Source organism: Hylobates moloch, unplaced genomic scaffold (genome assembly GCF_009828535.3).
Source record: "Hylobates moloch isolate HMO894 unplaced genomic scaffold, HMol_V3 SCAFFOLD_13, whole genome shotgun sequence".
In the NCBI taxonomy this organism is placed as follows: Eukaryota; Metazoa; Chordata; class Mammalia; order Primates; family Hylobatidae; genus Hylobates; species Hylobates moloch.
Window position 1 is genome coordinate 56,003,511 of NW_026652288.1, and position 19,903 is coordinate 56,023,413.

The 19,903-nt window shown below is 37.7% G+C and overlaps 1 protein-coding gene across 2 annotated transcripts in view; it reads left to right on the plus strand.

Moving 5' to 3' along the window:
- PDZRN4 (PDZ domain containing ring finger 4) overlaps positions 1-19,224 on the plus strand; it is a 391,635-nt gene extending 372,411 nt beyond the window's left edge. For both annotated transcript variants that reach the window (XM_032173717.2, XM_032173718.2), the window contains 3 exons: positions 8,028-8,129; positions 12,266-12,382; positions 16,847-19,224. In XM_032173717.2, the coding sequence (XP_032029608.1) occupies positions 8,028-8,129; positions 12,266-12,382; positions 16,847-18,373 (1,746 nt within the window). In that variant the 3' untranslated portion in view covers positions 18,374-19,224. The remainder of the gene's footprint in view (positions 1-8,027; positions 8,130-12,265; positions 12,383-16,846) is intronic.
- Positions 19,225-19,903: the final 679 nt, after the last annotated feature.

A 19,903-nucleotide genomic window follows, 5' to 3' on the forward strand; every position in this document is an offset into this window, starting at 1 on the left:
CCTATTTCTCCTAGGTTACAAACCTGTACAGCATTTTACTGCATTAAATACTGTAGGTAATTGCGACACAATGGTAAGTCTTTATGTATCTAAACAGAAAAGGTACAATAAAACACAGTATTATAATCTTATATGCCCACTGATGTATCTGCAGTCCACTGTTGACTGAAAAGCTGTTGTGTAGTGCACTACTGTATTTACTAATGAGTTTCTGGGAGATGAAGGAGAATGTGTTTTATTCCCCACATGGAAATGTGAAAACATAGAAACTGATTACATTTCAGCTTTATGTGAGAGATAGTAAGCAGACTGTAAGAGGGATGTGAGGCTGGAAAGAGAGTTTTAGGCCAAATCAGGAAGAGCTGAAAGCCAGTTTCTATCCTACACCTGCCTTCACCTGTTCGCTCTCTCTTTTCTGAGTCCTCTCCCATAAAGAATGGCTGCAGGGGCCAGGCCCGGTGGCTCACGCCTGTAATCCCAGCACATTGGAAGGCCGAGGCAGGCAGATCACCTGAGGTCAAGAGTTTGAGATCAGCCTGGCCAACATGGTGAAACCCCATCTCTACTAAAAAATACAAAAATTAGCCAGGTGTGGTGGCAGGCACCTGTAATCCCACCTATTTGGGAGGCTGAGGCAGGAAAATCGCTTGAACTCGGGAGATGGAGGTTGCAGTGAGCCAAGATGGCATCACTGTACTCCAGCCTGGATGACAGAGTGAGACACTCTCAAAAAAAAAAAAAAAAAGAAAAAATGGCTGCAGGGAGACACACAAACTCCCCAGCTCTTGTGAACAGATCAACCCCGAGATAAGACCAGAGGTCCTTTGGGATGGAATTTCACTGCTGATCACAACTGTGAAACAGAGAGGAGGACTTGAATGATAAATCCAGGGAGCGCTAAGCTGTTAAAACATCACTGCCACTGTTCCAGAGCTCCATTTCTCCTTGTTGGATACAGACCCCTGGAGAATGTTTTTTTGGATTCCACCCTTTTGGAATCTGAAAACCAGGGCACAGACCCCTGGAGAATGTTTTTTTGGATTCCACCCTTTTGGAATCTGAAAACCAGGGCCTCAAAAATAGATAAGATGTTGTCCCAGCATTTGGAGCATGCCGTCTCTGTTTAGGAATACAGAAGCATACACAGATTATTACAGTACAGCGTGACACTGTCATGGTAACACTCTGCCTGCATTGCCTGGTCATATGTCCTGCCCAACTTTCTGCAGTTCTCTCCCTTGTTCAGGACAACACTCATGGAATCACACCACCTCCTCACCGCCTGTTCTTCCTCTAGCTAGATAGTGCAGAGCTCCTTTTTTTTTTTTTTTACCATGGACCTTCTGTTAAGGCTCCAAACAGGAAAGAATACAAAGTGTGAATTAATGATCGTTTGGGGTCCCACTAGTTTTCAGAAAACCACAAGTATATAATTTCTCCTTCAGTGAGCTCCCTAAATAGTGATCTATAGTAAACAAAATGGAACTACATCTGTCATACATAGGGGAATGAAAAGTGGACCAGGAAGCCAAGATAGTCTTGTTGACCACCACATTTCTGTCATCTTTAACACATGCACATGAATAAATCAATGAATGAAACCAGGGTATTCAGTGGAGAGAATGATAGGATAGATGAGTAACATCTGTTGAAAGGCTTTGCTTGTATAGCTTCATTAAGAAATTAAAGGGACCAGAAGACATTTATGCAGCCAAAAAACACATGAAAAAATGCTCATCATCACTGGCCATCAGAGAAATGCAAATCAAAACCACAGTGAGATACCATCTCACACCAGTTAGAATGGCCATCATTAAAAAATCAGGAAACAACAGGTGCTGGAGAGGATGTGGAGAAATAGAAACACTTTTACACTGTTGGTGGGACTGTAAACTAGTTCAACCATTGTGGAAGTCAGTGTGGCGATTCCTCAAGGATCTAGAACTAGAAATACCATTTGACCCAGCCATCCCATTACAGGGTATATACCCAAAGGACTATAAATCATGCTGCTATAAAGACACATGCACACGTATGTTTATTGCGGCACTATTCACAATAGCAAAGACTTGGAACCAACCCAAATGTCCAACAACGATAGACTGGATTAAGAAAATGTGGCACATATGCACCATGGAATACTATGCAGCCATAAAAAATGATGAGTTCATGTCCTTTGTAAGGACATGGATGAAACTGGAAAACATCATTCTCAGTAAACTATGGCAAGGACAAAAAACCAAACACCACATGTTCTCACTCATAGGTGGGAATTGAACAATGAGAACTCATGGACACAGGAAGGAGAACATCACACTCCGGGGACTGTTGTGGGGTGGGGGGAGGGGGGAGGGACAGCATTAGGAGATATACCTAATGCTAAATGACGAGTTAATGGGTGCAGCAAAACAACATGGCACATGGATACATATGTAACAAACCTGCACATTGTGCACATGTACCCTAAAACCTAAAGTATAATAATAAAAAATAAAAATAAATAAATAAATTTTTAAAAAAAGAAATTAAAGGGACCATTTTCGTGTATCATCCAGATAACGAAAGCTTCAAAAGTGTTTTACTATTTTTTAAATTTCGAAATAATTTTAAATGTATTGTTCACTTTGTTAACATCTCCAGTAAAATATACTGAAAATAATGTAATCTTTTGATGCTCAGAGTCACGTTACACCCAGCATTCATTCCACAATGCTATAATAGAGTAAAATGCTCAGTGATTGGAAAGTCTGGAAGATCTGTGCCCCAACGTGAAATGACCTTATTTAGATACATTTGCAGATGCATTAGGTCTATATTGTGTCATTTTTCTTACTCCTCCCTTGCTGTTGCCAGCTGGCACTTCTTCCTCTTGCCATCTACTTCACATCCCATACCTCCTACTGTACCTGGCACCCTTCCTAGTTCCCAGCTAACCACTCTTCCGCAGGCTAGATACACAAATACAGTTATTAAAATTTCATTCATTTGTTCTGTGGGTATAGTTGGATAGAAATAAAGTGCATGTGTTTCCATACATGCATACTGTATGTTATGACACTTCCAAATCCTTAGGGATATTGTGGGCAGATAAGTTTTTAGAGAAAATATCTGCTAGATAATAAAGCATTTCTTAATGGTCTAGATTCACTAAGGAAACAATAGCGGGATGTTAAAGTGCTGTTTTCTGCCTGATTACTTTATATTCTGTGGCAAATATGTCACACTTAATACGTGTCCCAGTAAAAAACCTGGAATACAATTCTGTTTGCACACATAGGAAACGAAGAGTCTTAAGGGTGATTATGAAATTATATTAAGTAAAACTCTGACAAAATTGTACCCAGAGACAAATAGCTCCCTTATGGTTGATGAGGAGATTATGGGATACCCTGTAATGAGCAGTTAATGACTCCTTTGCCAGAGAGATGAGAATGGGAAAAACAGAGGATTTACTTCTTATCCTTAAAGTTTCTTGGATGCTTTTATTTAAATGAATCCCTTTAGAGCAATTGTGATTTTAATTTTCTGTTCATTTGACCTAAGTAAAGTATGTCAATGGCCCTGCCCTCATTGTGTAGCCAAACTTTTCTTAATGTAGCACATCATGGGCCTGCATGTGACCTCACTCAATGACATCTCACTCACACACACATACACACACACACACACACACACGTGCTCTCACACAAAGGGGATTGTTATAGAGTAGAGATTGTGCAGAAGAGAAACCAGGAACCAACTTCTCGAGAATAGTTGTGGTTCTCCTGTGTTTTTAGTCTGCAACGAAAGTTCTTCCTTTTCATTCCTGCACAGTTCTGTCTGCTGTGTCATTGCCAGGAACTTATATCAAATGTCTCCAGGAATTAATCTGGGGACATTCTCTCACAAAATTGCAGTGCTGAATATGGCATTTCTGAATCAGATAACAAGAGTAAAAGACCACATATGTGACCAGCTTTCCAAGGAGTTTCCAAGGAGAGAATGCTATATTCTCCTTTTCTCCTTGGGATGGTAAACCTGCAATATTCCATGTAAGCCTCCTAATCTCATGTTGGCCAAAAGCTCAATAACATTCCTAAGGATGACTTCCTGACAAAACTTTACAAGAACTCAAACAGTGAAACAACAGGACTTCTAATGCGCTCTCTCTTCATTTCTCTGTCCTACACATAAACTGGTTGATATGGTTTGGCTCTGTCCCCACCCAAATCTCATCTTGAATTTTAGTTCCCATAATCCCTATGTGTGGTGGGAGGGACCCAGTGGTAGGTAATTGAATCATGGGGGCGGTTACTCCCATGCTGTTCTCGTGGTAGTGAGTGAGTTCTTGCAAGATCTGACGGTTTTATGAGGGGCATTTTTCCCTTTGCTCAGCACGCATTCTCTCTCCTGCCACACTGTGAAGAGGTGCCTTCTTCCATGATTGTAAGTTTCCTGAGGCCTCCCCAGCCATGCAGAACTGTGAACCAATTAATCCTCTTTTCTTTGTAAATTACTCAGTCTCAAGTATTTCTTTATAGCAGCATGAGAACAAACTAATACCCCGGTTCTCATATTCTTTTATTTTCTTCCCTTTGGATATTTCCTCCCTATTTCTATTTTTTCCACATCTGTGTCTCTATACTTTGATCACCTCCTTTGTCTCCATACTAAAATATAAACACATTTGAAATAAATCTTTTCTTATTGCCTAAGATTCTTGAGTTTTCCTAAGAAATTCCACTGATGGTTGGATGTCAAGAATTTGAGTTGCCCACCTACCTCTGGTATGATAATAGAAAAAACCTAGATATTGGTATACAGAAGAGAAAAGCTATATTACATCTCATTTCTAAGCTTTTAGGGCTTTACACTCACACATACAAAACACACTCATACACATATACAGGAGATTGGGTCTAAAGTGAGATTTTGACAGATCTATCCATATAAGTACCACAGATCTCTTCTTAGCCAAGGCAATATCCATTTTGAAACTAACATTTACATATGGCCATGTACAGAAAATGAGACAGTTTTATTAACAAAACTTACCTGCTGTCTTTCTCTTGGTTCTCTTTCCCTCTGTTTTCCTAAAGTGGAAGTCCTCCATTAAGCTATGTGACGTGACTACTCATCTGTCTCCCTCCCTTATTGCTGGGTCCTCCACTTTCGTGTCTGCCTGGTATTTTCCTGGCACAGCAGGCTGCATTCCCACAAACAATCCTGTAACTGTAAACCATTATTTCAGGACCAAGAGCAACCGAAGGTTGAAAGCTCTATCTGATTCTGTTCCTCAATTCCTTTCATTCCTTGAGAGGTATCTTTGCTGAAACCCATGGCTACATTTCTTTCCCCAGTATCAGTTTGGGTGTCAAACTAATGTCCCGAGTACAATAGCATCTACCAACTGGTTGGCTAAAGTGTGGCACTTATTTTCTAAAAGAAACATTAAATTACATTTTAATGACAGATTTCTGTGTCAGCGATTTCATCCCAGGTACGATCCTGAAGGTAGAAGTGTTTCTGCAGGAAATGATCTGTTGCCCCAAAATAAGAACTAATTGTTGCCAGGACCAGAGACCATAGCTCTGGTCATAATGAGCTCTCAGGGGAGAGAGATGAATACCAACTGTAAAGAAACTAAAAGGCAAAAAGCCACCCTGGTTCCTGATGGTCCTCTAAGAGTTAGAAATACATATGAGGTATATATCTTTTAAAATAAAACCATGTTTACTACTACGCATTTAATTACTTTCCATAAATTTCACTCTATTTGCTTTATTTAGCACGAAAGAGTCTTGTCTTTACTAAGGATTAAAATATAAATAATGATAGTAATAACAATAACAATAGCATCAACAGTAATATGTGCCAGCATTGAAGACATTCTATGTACCAGGCACTATTTAAGATTTTTACCTGTATCGACTCATGTAATCCTTATAAAGACCCTCTGAGAAAGGCACTATTATTATACGCATTTTAAGATAGCAAACTTAATAGCAGCATTAGACTAACATGAATAAGTATTTAGATTAATGGTAAGTGCAATTTAGATGAACAATGCGGAAATATATATATATTTTATATATATATTATATATATTAAGTTCTATATATATTAAGAATATATATATATATAGTCAAGTAGAGATCAGGAAAAAAGAAGTGAGAAGTATATTTCAAACAGAAAAGATGAAGATAAGCTGTGTAAGATCACCCAATTCAATTCTCTTAGGATCAGATGTGCCTGTAGTGGAGAGGAGATGAATAAACAGGTCCATGTTTGACAGACAAATAGATGCATTGCAAATATATCGCTAAGAATTACCATGAAACAGACATAAGCCCTCAAAGTACAAATAGAGTAAATACTGCAAAGTCATTATTTTAAAACTACACTTAATAGAGGGTAGGGGAGGTATAGTGGAATCCACCACTGCCAATTTATCTTTATTTGAGAAAAAAGGCCTTGGAGTCAGTACACACTTACTTTTCCAGAGGTATTTATTACAAACCACAACATATCCTTCCCCGTCATTATTTCCCATTGTGGAATCATAGCTTCTGTTTCCTATTTTTATTTGTGAATTGCAAAAACAAATAGGGAATGCATATGAAACTTATAACCACTGAATTTCCTTTCTGTGTATACAAGTGAGAAACGACAGTGATTGGAGTAAGAAAATACAACTTGTGCCCATATATATATTTTTTTACTATTATTGCCTGCTTTCCTTGCACTAAATACATATAAGAGTGTAGGAATAAGGATTATTTATTGTGGTTCAAAGTTGAAATTCCTGGGCTTGTTTTCAGATAATTACGTCTGTCCTCATGCATCAGCCAGAAACCCAGAGACCTACGGGGAGAAAAACCTCAATAGTCTACTCCATGCTTTTAAGCAGAAGTCCTTAGTGAAAGACATTAGATTAATTATTGAAAAAAGAATGGTCAGTGCTGACACATTTTCCATCTGCTTCATTTATTCAAGTAATTAATACTATTTTAGACAGAATTACTTGATCTCTTTAATTGGAATATCTTTCCCACTATTTGATTACGTATAATTATAAATCAAAAATCTTATTGTCTCTATGGAGTTGAGTAATCAATAAAAGAAAATAATTATTCAATATCCAAAGGAAAATATTTTATTAATTAAGAGCTAAATATATTTGCACATGAAAATGTAGTTTAAAAAAGAAACTTTACAAATCTTATTTACTCTTTCTTTAGAACTTAGAGAAAGTAAAAAGATATATTTCTAATGCCACTGGAATCTTTTCCGTGAAATCTAAAGTTTAGTCAAGCTTGATTTCTTTCACTCATCATTATTTTAAAAATTCAATTTTACTCTGTGTTAATTTTTTTTAATTTTTAAGTTTAAGAGATGAGTCTGAAGATATTTCATTACTTTTATTGCTTTAGGAAATGGATAGATATTAGAAAGGAAATGGAGTATTGATGAGAATGTTGTTTTACTTTGATCAAACACTGAGATTTATCCTGACGATGATGTTTGGGCAACTGAGTCAGACCCACACACAAATATGAAATGATTAAATAAAAATGCAATCAGCAGTGGCCTGGGAGCATTGCCTGGTGAGATATAATACTGCAGCTCTCTAATTGGCTCGCTGCAAGCGTGCAGGATGACGGATTTCAGTTGTGGTATTGCCAGTCCTTCTTCCCCCAGCACTATTATCTCAGAGTGACACTTCCATTACTCTGAGCGAAGAAAGATGAACGTCACCTGTCAGGAGCTGGTTAATTGTGTTGCTAGATGTATGTTGCCAGGGCGCAGGTTGGACATTTATGAACATAACTGCTTCCTCTGGTGTCCGCCATCCTTCAGGGATCGATATGGCTCTTACAGTAAGCGCGTAATTGAGTGAAGGCACTTTGTGCTGAGGGGCTGAAGATGAGCCCATTGTGTGAGCTTCATTGTCCATACATTTACCATAAATGAGCTGATATTTGCCATTTATTGTGTGCAGCATTGTGGAAATGGAAACTAATGTGCCACTCTCATTTGTTTTCTAGATAAATGGGGAAGATGTCCAGAATCGAGAAGAAGCAGTGGCCTTGCTGTCTAACGATGAGTGTAAGAGAATCGTGCTGCTTGTTGCAAGGCCGGAGATTCAGGTCAGAACAGAGATCAAAAGTCTTGAGACCGAACTTTATATTCATTGAATTCACTGAATGTAAATTCGTGAATGAATTTATATTCATTATCTGCTATTCTCTATCAAATCATTATCATGGTTATCTCTCCCCACATAACCCACCAGATGGCCTGTGTGGGAGTGAATTTTAAAAATACATATGAAAGCAATTAAGGTATATAAAATACAATAAAGACTGATCTTTCCAAACTTATCGAAAATATTACACATTAAAGACTTCCTTATATTGCTCCATAGAATGGCAGCTAAATATCCCTTTTAAGGGAGGAAAAGCATACCAGACTGAATTGTGATTCTCTCCTTCAATTTGCCAGTTACTTAAATAAATACTCAAATGAAAAATGGCTGTGTGGATCCTTTTAATTCTGTGTGGATCCTTGCTTTACGTTTCCATCTGAAAATACTTAAATGGCATACGAAGGTATCTTGGAAGAAGCTCCACGAGAGAAACACTAGCCTATCTAGTCATCAGCTTAAATCTTTTTAAAATAACTTTATCAATTAGAATGTCTTGTATAGCATGATCTGATTCCATGTATAGTAAATGAATTGTTTCCAAGTTTAGTGTGACCAAAACAATTGTCCAGCCAAAAACAAACTGATAGCTTCTAAATTAATTTTTTAGATCTTTGTGGAAGAAGATGTCATGAAAGTAGGGTAAAGGCAATGGAAAAAAAGTACTATTGGGGCTTCCTTTTATATCCTTTTTATTTCCCACCACAAGGCAGAAGGGACAATACATTGTCACCAGTCTATCCATCTGTCAGTAGTTGGAGTAAAGTTAGTTATATTGCCACTTGTCTCCTCGGTTATTGATCTGATATTTTTCAGACTCAGTAACTACATACTATCTATAAATTACATTCAGTAAGTGTATTTCAGTGTCAGACTGAATCCTGACTTGAATATAGTGGTTATAAAAGATCACCCTTTCCGCATATATTTCCTTTATGCCCTTGCCCATTCTAAATGGTTCTCATAAAGTCTGCCATAGCCTGGGGCAGAGTAATGTTACACACCTGAGGTCTTAGGAGTGGGGAAACAAGCTCACAAAACCCCCATACCGCTCATGTGGGAGTGAATTTTTAAATACATATGCAATTATACCAATTATCTGGAAATTTCTCAACCCAGTTATATTGCTGCTCCCATTTTCTTCAAAAAAGAACATAATAAAGGGGCTAAATGCATATTAGTGAAATTTATGATACATTGAAGTTGCCATCTCTATTGTAGAGAAGATATTTTTATGTTATAATGTGGTTTCTCTGCCCTTTCCATGTAACTGCTAGAGAACCTCATTAATTTAGAACTAAAGCATTTCCTTAAACTATGCCACATAGTGGCCATAATGGGCTGCAGAAATAATAGAAATTAATAACATAGACCAGATCCTGTTAATCTCTGATGGAATACATATGCTGGGTAGAACCAGTGGAAAATTTGAATATCTGGCTACACTTCTGACCTTTTCCTCCAAAAGAGTCAATGCTGAAGGATGAATTTTCAAATGAGACTTCCCTTTCCACATTTGATGAAAGATGGTTGTCTGACCCCATAGGATGCTGTCCTGCCTGTCAAAATTACGATCTGCATTAGCCCCTTGATCCTGAAGAAACCTTCATGCCACTGGAAAGAAGCTAATTGCCTATAGGAAAAAAAAAAAAAAAAAAAAAAAAAAAAAAACAGACTTCCAGAGAAATCAGGAAAAGAAATACATTTTAATACCATACTTTAAAAATGTAATTTAATCAGTACATGCTATAAAGTGGCAAAAAAACACTAAAAAAATCTTGTCTTTATATCACCCATATTTTTCCATTGAGCTCAATTTATCTCATTATTGTATTTTTTTGCATGTATATTTTATTCAGGGAGAATGTGGAAGCTTTTGTGTACTTTTTCTAGCTTTTTTCTTTTAATGTTTAATGTTTCAAATACTCCCTAGATTCTTGGAAATGATCTACAGAGTTGCTGGGGGCAGTATTGTACATCTGTGCAGTATTTTTAAATAACTCATTTTCCTCATTTCCTGTCAACTCTCTTTCATTTTCTGCCCATTTTCTTCCTGAGACCATTAAAGATATTGCTTTTCTGTCCTATTTCCCTCAGGACACTGGGGCAGAGAGGATTCTCATAAGAACTTGTAGCCACTACCTTTGAGACAGTGTAGGTTGTGCCTTTCTCTGAGATGCCACATGTGGCCACCTTTGCTGCAGATAGATCCCCACTCTTAGTAGTGACAATCCCTCTTTTCCTGCAGCTCAGCTCGAGGGAGATGTCTGACTCTGCCTTTACATTAGACTCAGACCATAGTGAATGCACATCTAGGTAGAAAGGGGGAAATAGGAGAGAAGAAGGAAGTGAGCAAGAAGAATCTCCCTTTGCTAACTGTGCTGTGTGCACCTCCAGCCTAAAAGAAAGCCTCATCAAAATAGACATATAATGACTATGGCTGGCAACTCAGGAATCTACTGGATTACTCAATAAGAAAAGAGTTATGGGGAATCATTAATTTTGACCATTTTCTCTTTATTTTCCCCGCTACTTCATTTAATCCTCAAAGGACTCTGTTTCATCATTCACTGTATCAGTGTTAGAAAATACTTTATTTTGACCTGATTAAAGAAAAATTCCTTGATGTGTTTGTGAATGGTAAGCACTCCCCATTTTAAGTAATTTTTTATGAGTTCTGACATTTGTAGCTTTATGATACTTGAAAAAGATTAAAGAATGTAAAATTTGAACAATTATAAATTGGGCTGAATTTACATTTTTACTTGGCATAATTATCATAGCTCATCTGTCACAGGAATTTGATCAACTTATTCAGGCCACATTAAGATAAATGAGGATGAACAAATGTGCCAGCACTTTGGGCCCCAGTTAAGTTTGAGGTCATTTAAGTTCTACATGGCCTTTAATAGATATCATGAAATCTGTGATTTGCCTGCATATTAATAAAGATGATACATATATGCTAATGCCTCTTTTGGTGCAGCTTAATGTCCTTTCCAGTTTGTTTTTAAGTTGTAGAAGTTCAGTTATGTTTAAAAGCTTATTTTGCCAGTTCATTGGTGGTGAAAATATCTCAAACTATTATCCATGTTTGCTCCCTAGAATGCTATTTCTTTGTACAGGGTGATGCAGAGTTTTGACAATAATCCAGTTAATTTAATCAGCATAGACAGCTAATTTTTGTAATCCAGCTCCAAAAATCCACTTTGAGGCAAATTATCTGTACTAACTGTCGACATTGATCATATTAGATCATATTAGCCAGGTAACCACCGGTTTTCCACTTCACTTTGTATTGAAAAGCCGAAGGGATTTGTTCAGTTTAATTTGCATTAAGAGTCCTACAAGAATACTTATTTTCAATACCCATAAACAAAACCCTGTATGCCCCACACCACTCCACCACCCTTAAATGTCACATCCACTGAGGTGTTTTTCCTATAAAATTGGGCCTGAAAATGAATTAAAATAGACATAGAGTAATATGGCTTTTCTTTCCTTTCCTTGAGAAGAATAACTTAGAATTTTCCTTTCTTCACAGACAAAATAAATGTTGTCTGTAGATTCTTTTGTGGCAAGCAGCCATCTTGTTAACATGGGGGCCCCCCCTAAAAAGAAAAAAGCAGGATGAGGATAGCATGAGCGTATGGGGGGCACTTTGTGTGCAGTCTCGTTGGGGGTTGTTGTTAAAGAAAACAGCCCAATTGTCTCATAGCCTAATTAGTAGCATGGCAGTCCTTTTAACACGGGACTGTTGGAGGTAATGAGCATGACAGCTGTGGATTATGCAGGATGCTTTTCATACATTTTGAAAGAAGGTAATATTCTGTGCTGTGAGATTTACTTGGTTATGAGAGAAAATCTGTAGCCCTATTTCAGGAAAGGATAAAAGGCATGAGTCCAATTTTTTTTTTATCACCTTTTCTTCTTTCTGAGAGGCGAACTGTGGGAGGGTGGCATTCTGAAGAGAATCATTATGATAAAAGGAACTCGTCGGGCACCGGCCATTTAAGTTTACTCTATTTTAGCATGAGTTCTCACTAACATAATATAATGTACTAATGTATTCTTTTGCAGCTGGATGAAGGCTGGCTGGAAGATGAAAGGAATGAATTCTTAGAGGAGTTAAACTTGGAGATGTTGGAAGAAGAGCATAATGAAGCAATGCAGCCCACTGCCAATGAGGTGGAGCAGGTAGGGCCAACAATTTGAACTACATCATTTGAGATATTGCTTGTTCTTTTTTTAATGTGTAACCATAAATGGAGATGAAAACAAAATCAAAGGGTTTAATCAAACATCTCTATCATGGTAATTTTTTAGAGCAAATGATCATCTCAAATGAAGCAGAGAGAATAAATAAAATGTTTTTCCATTAAGAATTTTCCAGTTTGGGAAGCTTGGGGACCATTGTTAATACAGTACAGTAGTATTCAAATGTTGACCCAGACACTACTTCAAACTAATTGCAGAAATTTAAGAGTAAAAAATGTGTGTTGTTTATCAATATGCCAGCTGAAAACAAACTGAGGTAGCCTCCCCAACAAGTAATTTTTTTTTACTCTAAAATATTAATGTATCTATTTGAATACTTAGGCTACCACTATAGGATAAAGATGACATGATGTAAGCCATCAGTTTTATTTGCGTACTGGATGGCGTGATTACACCAGTATATTCTGAATAATTGTAGAGATTATCCTTGGTCTTATGGCTGCTGTTGACACATTTCCCATAGCATAACTTGTGCAACATTTCTCATAGCATAGTTTGAGATTATTAACATCATTTTGCCTTGAAGTCACATATTCATTCAACTAAAAACTTTGAACTCCTAATATGTTCCAAGCACCCCACTTGAAACTGAGAATAAAAAGAAAAATGAGCAGAACTGCTGTCCTTATGGATTCATAACTAGTTAAAGATCACAGTGTGATTAGTGTATTATTTTTATTGTCGTTTTCCCATTTTACAAAAGTTCAATGTATTCTAGATTTTCTATGTTACACTCATGCTATTTATCTGCCTGATATAATTTTGTTTTCAGTTTACTGATTTGTTTAATTGTCTTCCTATTCTCAACATTATTATATGTATTTTATTATATATATATATATATACGGAATCTTGCCCTGTCGCTCAGGCTGGAGTGCAGTGGCACAATCTCTGCTCACTGCAAGCTCCGCCTCCCGGGTTCAATTGATTCTCCTGCCTCAGCCTCCTGAGTAGCTGGGATTACAGATGCCCACCACCATGCCCAGCTAATTTTTGTATTTTTAATAGAGACAGGGTTTCACCATGTTGGTCAGACTGGTCTCAAACTCTGACCTCGTGATCCACCTGCCTCGGCCTCCCAAAGTGCTGGGATTACAGGCATGAGCCACCGTGCTCAGTCTATTATTATTATTTTTATTAAGATAGAGTCTCACTCTGTCGCCCAGGCTGGAGTGCAGTGGCACAATCTCAGCTCACTGCAACCTCTGCCTCCTGGGCTCAAGCGATTCTCCTGCCTCAGCCTCCTGAGTAGCTGGGACTACAAGTGCATGCCATCATGCTCAGCTAATTTTTGTATTTTTAGTACAGATGAGGTTTCACCATGTTGATCAGGCTGGTCTCAAACTCCTGACTTCAAGTGCTCCACCAGCCTCAGCTTCTTAAAGTGCTGGGATTACAGGGGCCCACCACCACACCCAGATAATTTTTGTATTTTTAGTAGAGATGGGGTTTCACCGTGTTGACCAGGCTGGTCTTGAACTCCTGACCTCAAGTGCTCCGCCAGCCTCGCCCTCCTAAAGTGTTGGGATTACAGCCATGAGCCACTGCACCTGGCCTCAAGGTTAATTCTTAACACATCTTAAAAGATGATAATTTTTTTGAAAATCTTGACAGGCTTAGAAACATGCAGCACAAACATTCTATCACTTTACCATGTTGAATAATGAAATATTCAGCTTGCTAACCTCCCATAACAGAAATGTGTATGTGTGTGCACATGTCCACATATTAAATAAATAATTAGATTGCACACTATAGCATTAACATAGTCATATGTGATATACTCATGTGCCCATTATGTGGAGTTTGACCACCCCACAAACAGAATTTCATGCTCACAAGTAATATTGCTACTGTGGTGACTGTCTTTCAATACAGGTAGGGCAGATTAAAATTTTCATGTATAACTTCAACACTGGACAAAAATAAAGATATTTTTGGTGGCAGCTGCTGGTTACAAGCAAGAAAGTCCTTGCTCCAGGCTTTTTTTTTCTTAGATACAAAATGTGACCTGATACTGAATTGACAGGAGGATGTTGGAATAAGGAAAGCAGGGAGAAATCCTGTCCAGGTAAAGTGATACGGTGTCAAACGCTGCCTACTCATCAGAGGTAATACAAATGTTAGGACTTGTGAGGTAACACTAGATGTCCCTGAGGTTAGATCCTCATTGTGTGGAAATTTTTCTTCACCATGAGACTAAAAAATGATGAGAAGTACAGAAACCTTTAAAAGTCCTTTGCCCTTACAAACAATAATACTACATTAGAAATGTCTAGGTAGAAACATTGCCTGTCACTATAATAATTCCATAGGGAAATGATAAATGATAGAGTAGCATTGCATTAGAAACTGGGAATTCTAGGTTTGAGACTAGAAAACTCTTTTATTTTCACAGTTGTTCATAGACCAATAACAAGGGAAAGGGGATATTCAATTGAAAAAATAAAATACATACCCATATGTGAACCTACTTTATGGAAAGTTTCATTTTACATAGTATGCTTGGTCTTATGAATGCTGTTACATTGTGCAACATCTCCCATAGCATAATTTGTCATTATTATTTCATCTGCATGTAAAATAAGAAAAAAAATTACTAGTCTTCTTGTACTTTTCAGCTCATGACAAGATATTAGAAAAATATAATTATAAATAACACGATATATAAATTCAAATGCCCAGTATCAATAACATCCTTTGAGAGTTATATGGTGTAGTTTACAGACATTGCCATATTAAATACTATTGTCACCTTATAAGTCACAGCCTAGGGATGCAGCAAGCTTTCCATTGTTAGTTACAGTTACTTATTACAATTTTTTTAATCAATAAGACATTTAAGATAAATCTCAGTATGTTTTCAACAAATGAAGGAACATGTTCCAGGGAAAGATTGAGAGTCATAGAATAAGCTGATACATGGTTATGTTCTCTCCTCTTCATATTATGTTACTTTTTTTTCTGCCATTACTTTTGTGGAACAAAATAACAATTATCTAGAGAGACGTTTTTAGACTTCTTTTAGAATACCTTTTATCACCCGTTCCATCCTTCTTTAGCACTAGCTGTTGGCTTGATTATATTTAATTATGTAATTACATCTGCTAGAGGGATGGAGCTATATCTATATCTATCTATCTATCTATCATCTATATATCTATCTATCTATCTATATATAGTGAATAAACTTAGACATGAGGCAGATATAACCTAGAAACTGCCTTATAGATTATCATATGATGACTGATAGAGGTGAAAGTAACTTTACCATATTCACAGAGAAAGAACTACATATGCATCTTATTAGGACAGTTACAGTTAATTGTTTTACATGAAAGCCAAAAATTACCAGAGTCTATCTCTCTCTCTCTCTCTCTCTCTCACACACACACACACACACACACGCACTACATAAACATACATGCATACCTATATACATATATGTGACATAAGTGTCAAAAATTTTTTGATGTTTTGCCCATGTCTGGCAGTCAGTGCTGTTCAAATTTTCACGGGACTGAATTTTTATTCTCAATAGACTAAAATTTACCTTTGAAAAAAATCCCTGGTTAAGAGTAGAAAAATCTTATACAACCCAAATGAGTCCTAAAACATTGTTGTTGCTTTTGAGAAACATGATTTGGAGTGCACTGAGGTCAGAGCACATGTATTCAGGAATATGGCATCCTGGACATATAAGAAATTCTGGTACTGGAAGATGAAGCTTTGCCTCATCTGTCATTAATAACCTGAATCCGCCACTAATAATCTGAATCCTTTTGGAATTGAGCATCCTCACCTAGAGATAGCAATGTCCTAGGCTCCAGTACATAATGTTAACTTAGTCCTAAAACTCTGTGATGTTTGGCTTACCCACTGTCAGCATATTACTAAGCCAGTGAAGTTTCCTCTGTACTTACGGGGAAAAACATAAGGTGACTGTGGCTTCTGAACGTCAGGTCTCCGTATTGCTGAAGACCATTTAGACATTCTGTCTTATTCTTTTGTGTATGTCTCATGTCTCATTCTTTTGCACCTCAGAAATTCATACAGTCACTTTGTTTATACACCTTCACCCCTGAGCTTCCCAAGTAAGAGAAAACCTGAAGAATCACTTATTTGAATGCATCCTGTCTTATTTATATCCAAGTGAATATCATAGCCATACTCAAGCAGCTTTTGTTTTCTTCATTTCATTGTATAAAAAGCTGCCATGAGCTAATTTCCTTTATTTCTAAAATTGTGATGGACCCTAAATTAGAGCAACTGTCTAGGAGATGCAACTTTGCCAGGAAACATTGGTTTTCAAACAAGATTTTTAATAACCAATGTCTTCCAAAATAATTAATTTTCTTTGTTCTTTCAACAACATTTTCTTAGCCAAAAAAGCAAGAAGAAGAAGAAGGCACAACAGATACTGCAACATCCTCATCCAACAACCATGAGAAGGACAGTGGAGTAGGACGTACAGATGAAAGCTTGCGAAATGATGAGAGCTCAGAGCAGGAGAATGCAGCCGAGGACCCCAATGGCACATCTTTGAAGAGCAAGAGAGACCTGGGGCAGAGCCAAGACACTCTAGGAAGTGTTGAACTTCAGTACAATGAGAGCCTCGTGTCTGGTGAATACATTGACTCAGACTGCATTGGCAACCAAGATGAGGACTGTGAAAGATTCAGGCAGCTCTTGGAGCTCAAATGCAAGATTCGAAATCATGGAGAGTATGACCTGTATTACTCAAGCAGCACAATTGAATGCAATCAAGGGGAGCAAGAGGGAGTGGAGCATGAGCTACAGTTGCTTAATGAAGAGCTGAGAAACATTGAGCTTGAGTGTCAGAATATCATGCAGGCTCACAGGCTCCAGAAAGTGACAGACCAGTATGGAGACATCTGGACATTGCATGATGGAGGATTCCGGAATTATAACACCAGCATAGATATGCAAAGGGGAAAGCTCGATGATATCATGGAGCATCCAGAAAAGTCTGACAAGGACAGTTCTAGTGCTTACAACACAGCTGAGAGCTGCAGAAGTACTCCGCTCACTGTAGACCGTTCCCCTGACAGTTCCCTTCCAAGGATGATCAACCTCACCAATAAGAAAAACCTGAGAAGCACAATGGCAGCCACCCAGTCCTCTTCTGGTCAGAGCAGTAAAGAGTCGACCTCCACCAAAGCCAAAACCACTGAGCAAGGTTGTAGCGCTGAAAGCAAGGAGAAGACTTTAGAAGGCAGCAAGCTTCCTGATCAAGAGAAGGCAGTCAGCGAACACATCCCTTACCTCTCTCCTTACCACAGCTCCTCATATAGATATGCCAACATCCCGGCACACGCCCGGCATTATCAAAGCTACATGCAGTTAATTCAACAGAAATCTGCAGTCGAGTATGCTCAGAGTCAGCTCAGCTTGGTGAGCATGTGTAAGGAGTCTCAGAAGTGTTCAGAGCCCAAGATGGAATGGAAGGTGAAAATTAGGAGCGACGGGACACGGTACATCACAAAGAGACCCGTGCGAGACCGCATCCTGAAGGAACGTGCCTTAAAGATCAAGGAAGAGCGGAGTGGCATGACCACAGATGATGACACCATGAGCGAGATGAAAATGGGGCGCTACTGGAGCAAAGAGGAGAGAAAGCAGCACCTGGTTAGGGCCAAAGAGCAGCGCCGTCGCCGTGAGTTCATGATGCGAAGCAGGTTAGAGTGTCTCAAGGAGAGCCCTCAGAGCGGCGGTGAGGGCAAGAAGGAGATCAATATCATTGAACTGAGTCACAAAAAGATGATGAAAAAGAGAAACAAGAAAATTTTGGACAACTGGATGACAATCCAAGAATTGATGACCCATGGGGCCAAGTCTCCAGATGGCACGAGAGTCCATAATGCCTTCTTGTCGGTGACCACTGTATGACCGAATGAATGGAATGCATGCGACTGATTTTAAGAGGATGCTACCAGTTTCGGTAGAGTATGATTGCCTCGTTCAATGTGGCGTTTTTATATATATTTTGTGACTCTTTATAGTTTAAATTTTTTGTAAGCAAAAAATACCTGGTAATTTTTCGTTTGTTTTTCATATACTGGTACCTTCTTTTTGGCTGAGATCTTTCTTTTACTTGTGATATATTCATATTACTCGTTTATAAAAAAAATCAAAATCAAAAGGAAAGAAAACAAAAAAACTTGCACAAAAATACTGAGGAGCCAATTAATTTCCTACTTCAATGTATCTAATGTAAGTGAAAATCTGGATTTATTTCTCTAGTTTACTTATTTTCTACTTTAATAATAACTCAATGCCAAAACATTTCTATGTTTGTTTCTTGGCATAATACATTTGAAATCAAACCTGTTCATAATAAATCATGTGCCACATCTTGTCTTACACATAAAAGCCACTGCTTTTAACATCCCATTGTACATTTAATACATAAATGGTGTTAACATCCCATTGTACATTTAACACATAAATGACCATTGTCTTTGTCTCAGTAAAGTGTAGGTGGACAATCTTCCTGTGATATGTAGTGACATTGGTCATGTAGCTAGATAATTATGGTAATTGTGACAATTAAAGAGAAATAAATTATTGATTATCCTTCAGAAAAGTTATCAAGGAGTGTTTTATTTTCCTTGTCCACTGTGGTTGACAGTTATAGTTATATGTGTATACTATTTAGAAGACGCCTAATTGTGGATTATAAAATGTGCACATTTTCTATCACTTGTTTCCAATAAAGTTGTATTGAAACATTCCCTATAGATCACTGTGTCACATATGCTTAACAGGATTAAATTCGATAATATATGCGCAGCATCTAACAGATGCTAACTCAACATTCAATAGCCATTAGTTCATGTTCCCCTTGCCTGCCACCCACTTTTAAGGTAAAACCAAGAAAAATTTAGAGAATGCCATGGAGAGAGAATATTAGTGAAGTGTCTGAGATTGTTTATAATGCTGCAATGTATGTTAGTCTGCTCTGGCTATCATAACATAATGCCATACTTAAACAACAGGAATTTATTTCTCATAGGTTTATTTATTTTTTATTTTTTTGAGATAGGGGTCTCACTCTGTTGCCAGGCTAGTCTTGAACTCCTGGATTCAAGCGATCCTCCCACTGAGGCCTTCCAAAGTGCTGAGATTACAGGTGTGAACCACTGTGCTGGGCATCAATTTCTCATAGTTCTGAAGACTGAAGGAGTCAAGGTCAAACGCACTAGGGGTTAGGGTTTCAACATATGAATTTTGGAGGAACACAATTCAGTCCATAGTGCTATGTGTATTTAGTTGATAAATAAATTTGAATAATTTATAATTTTAGGGAACCATATTTGCAAAAACCTCAGCGTAGTCAAGTATAAATGCTTCATATGTCAGTTTATTAAAAGGTAAGATTATTAGATGACTAGATAAATTTTTTAAATCTAACTTTTC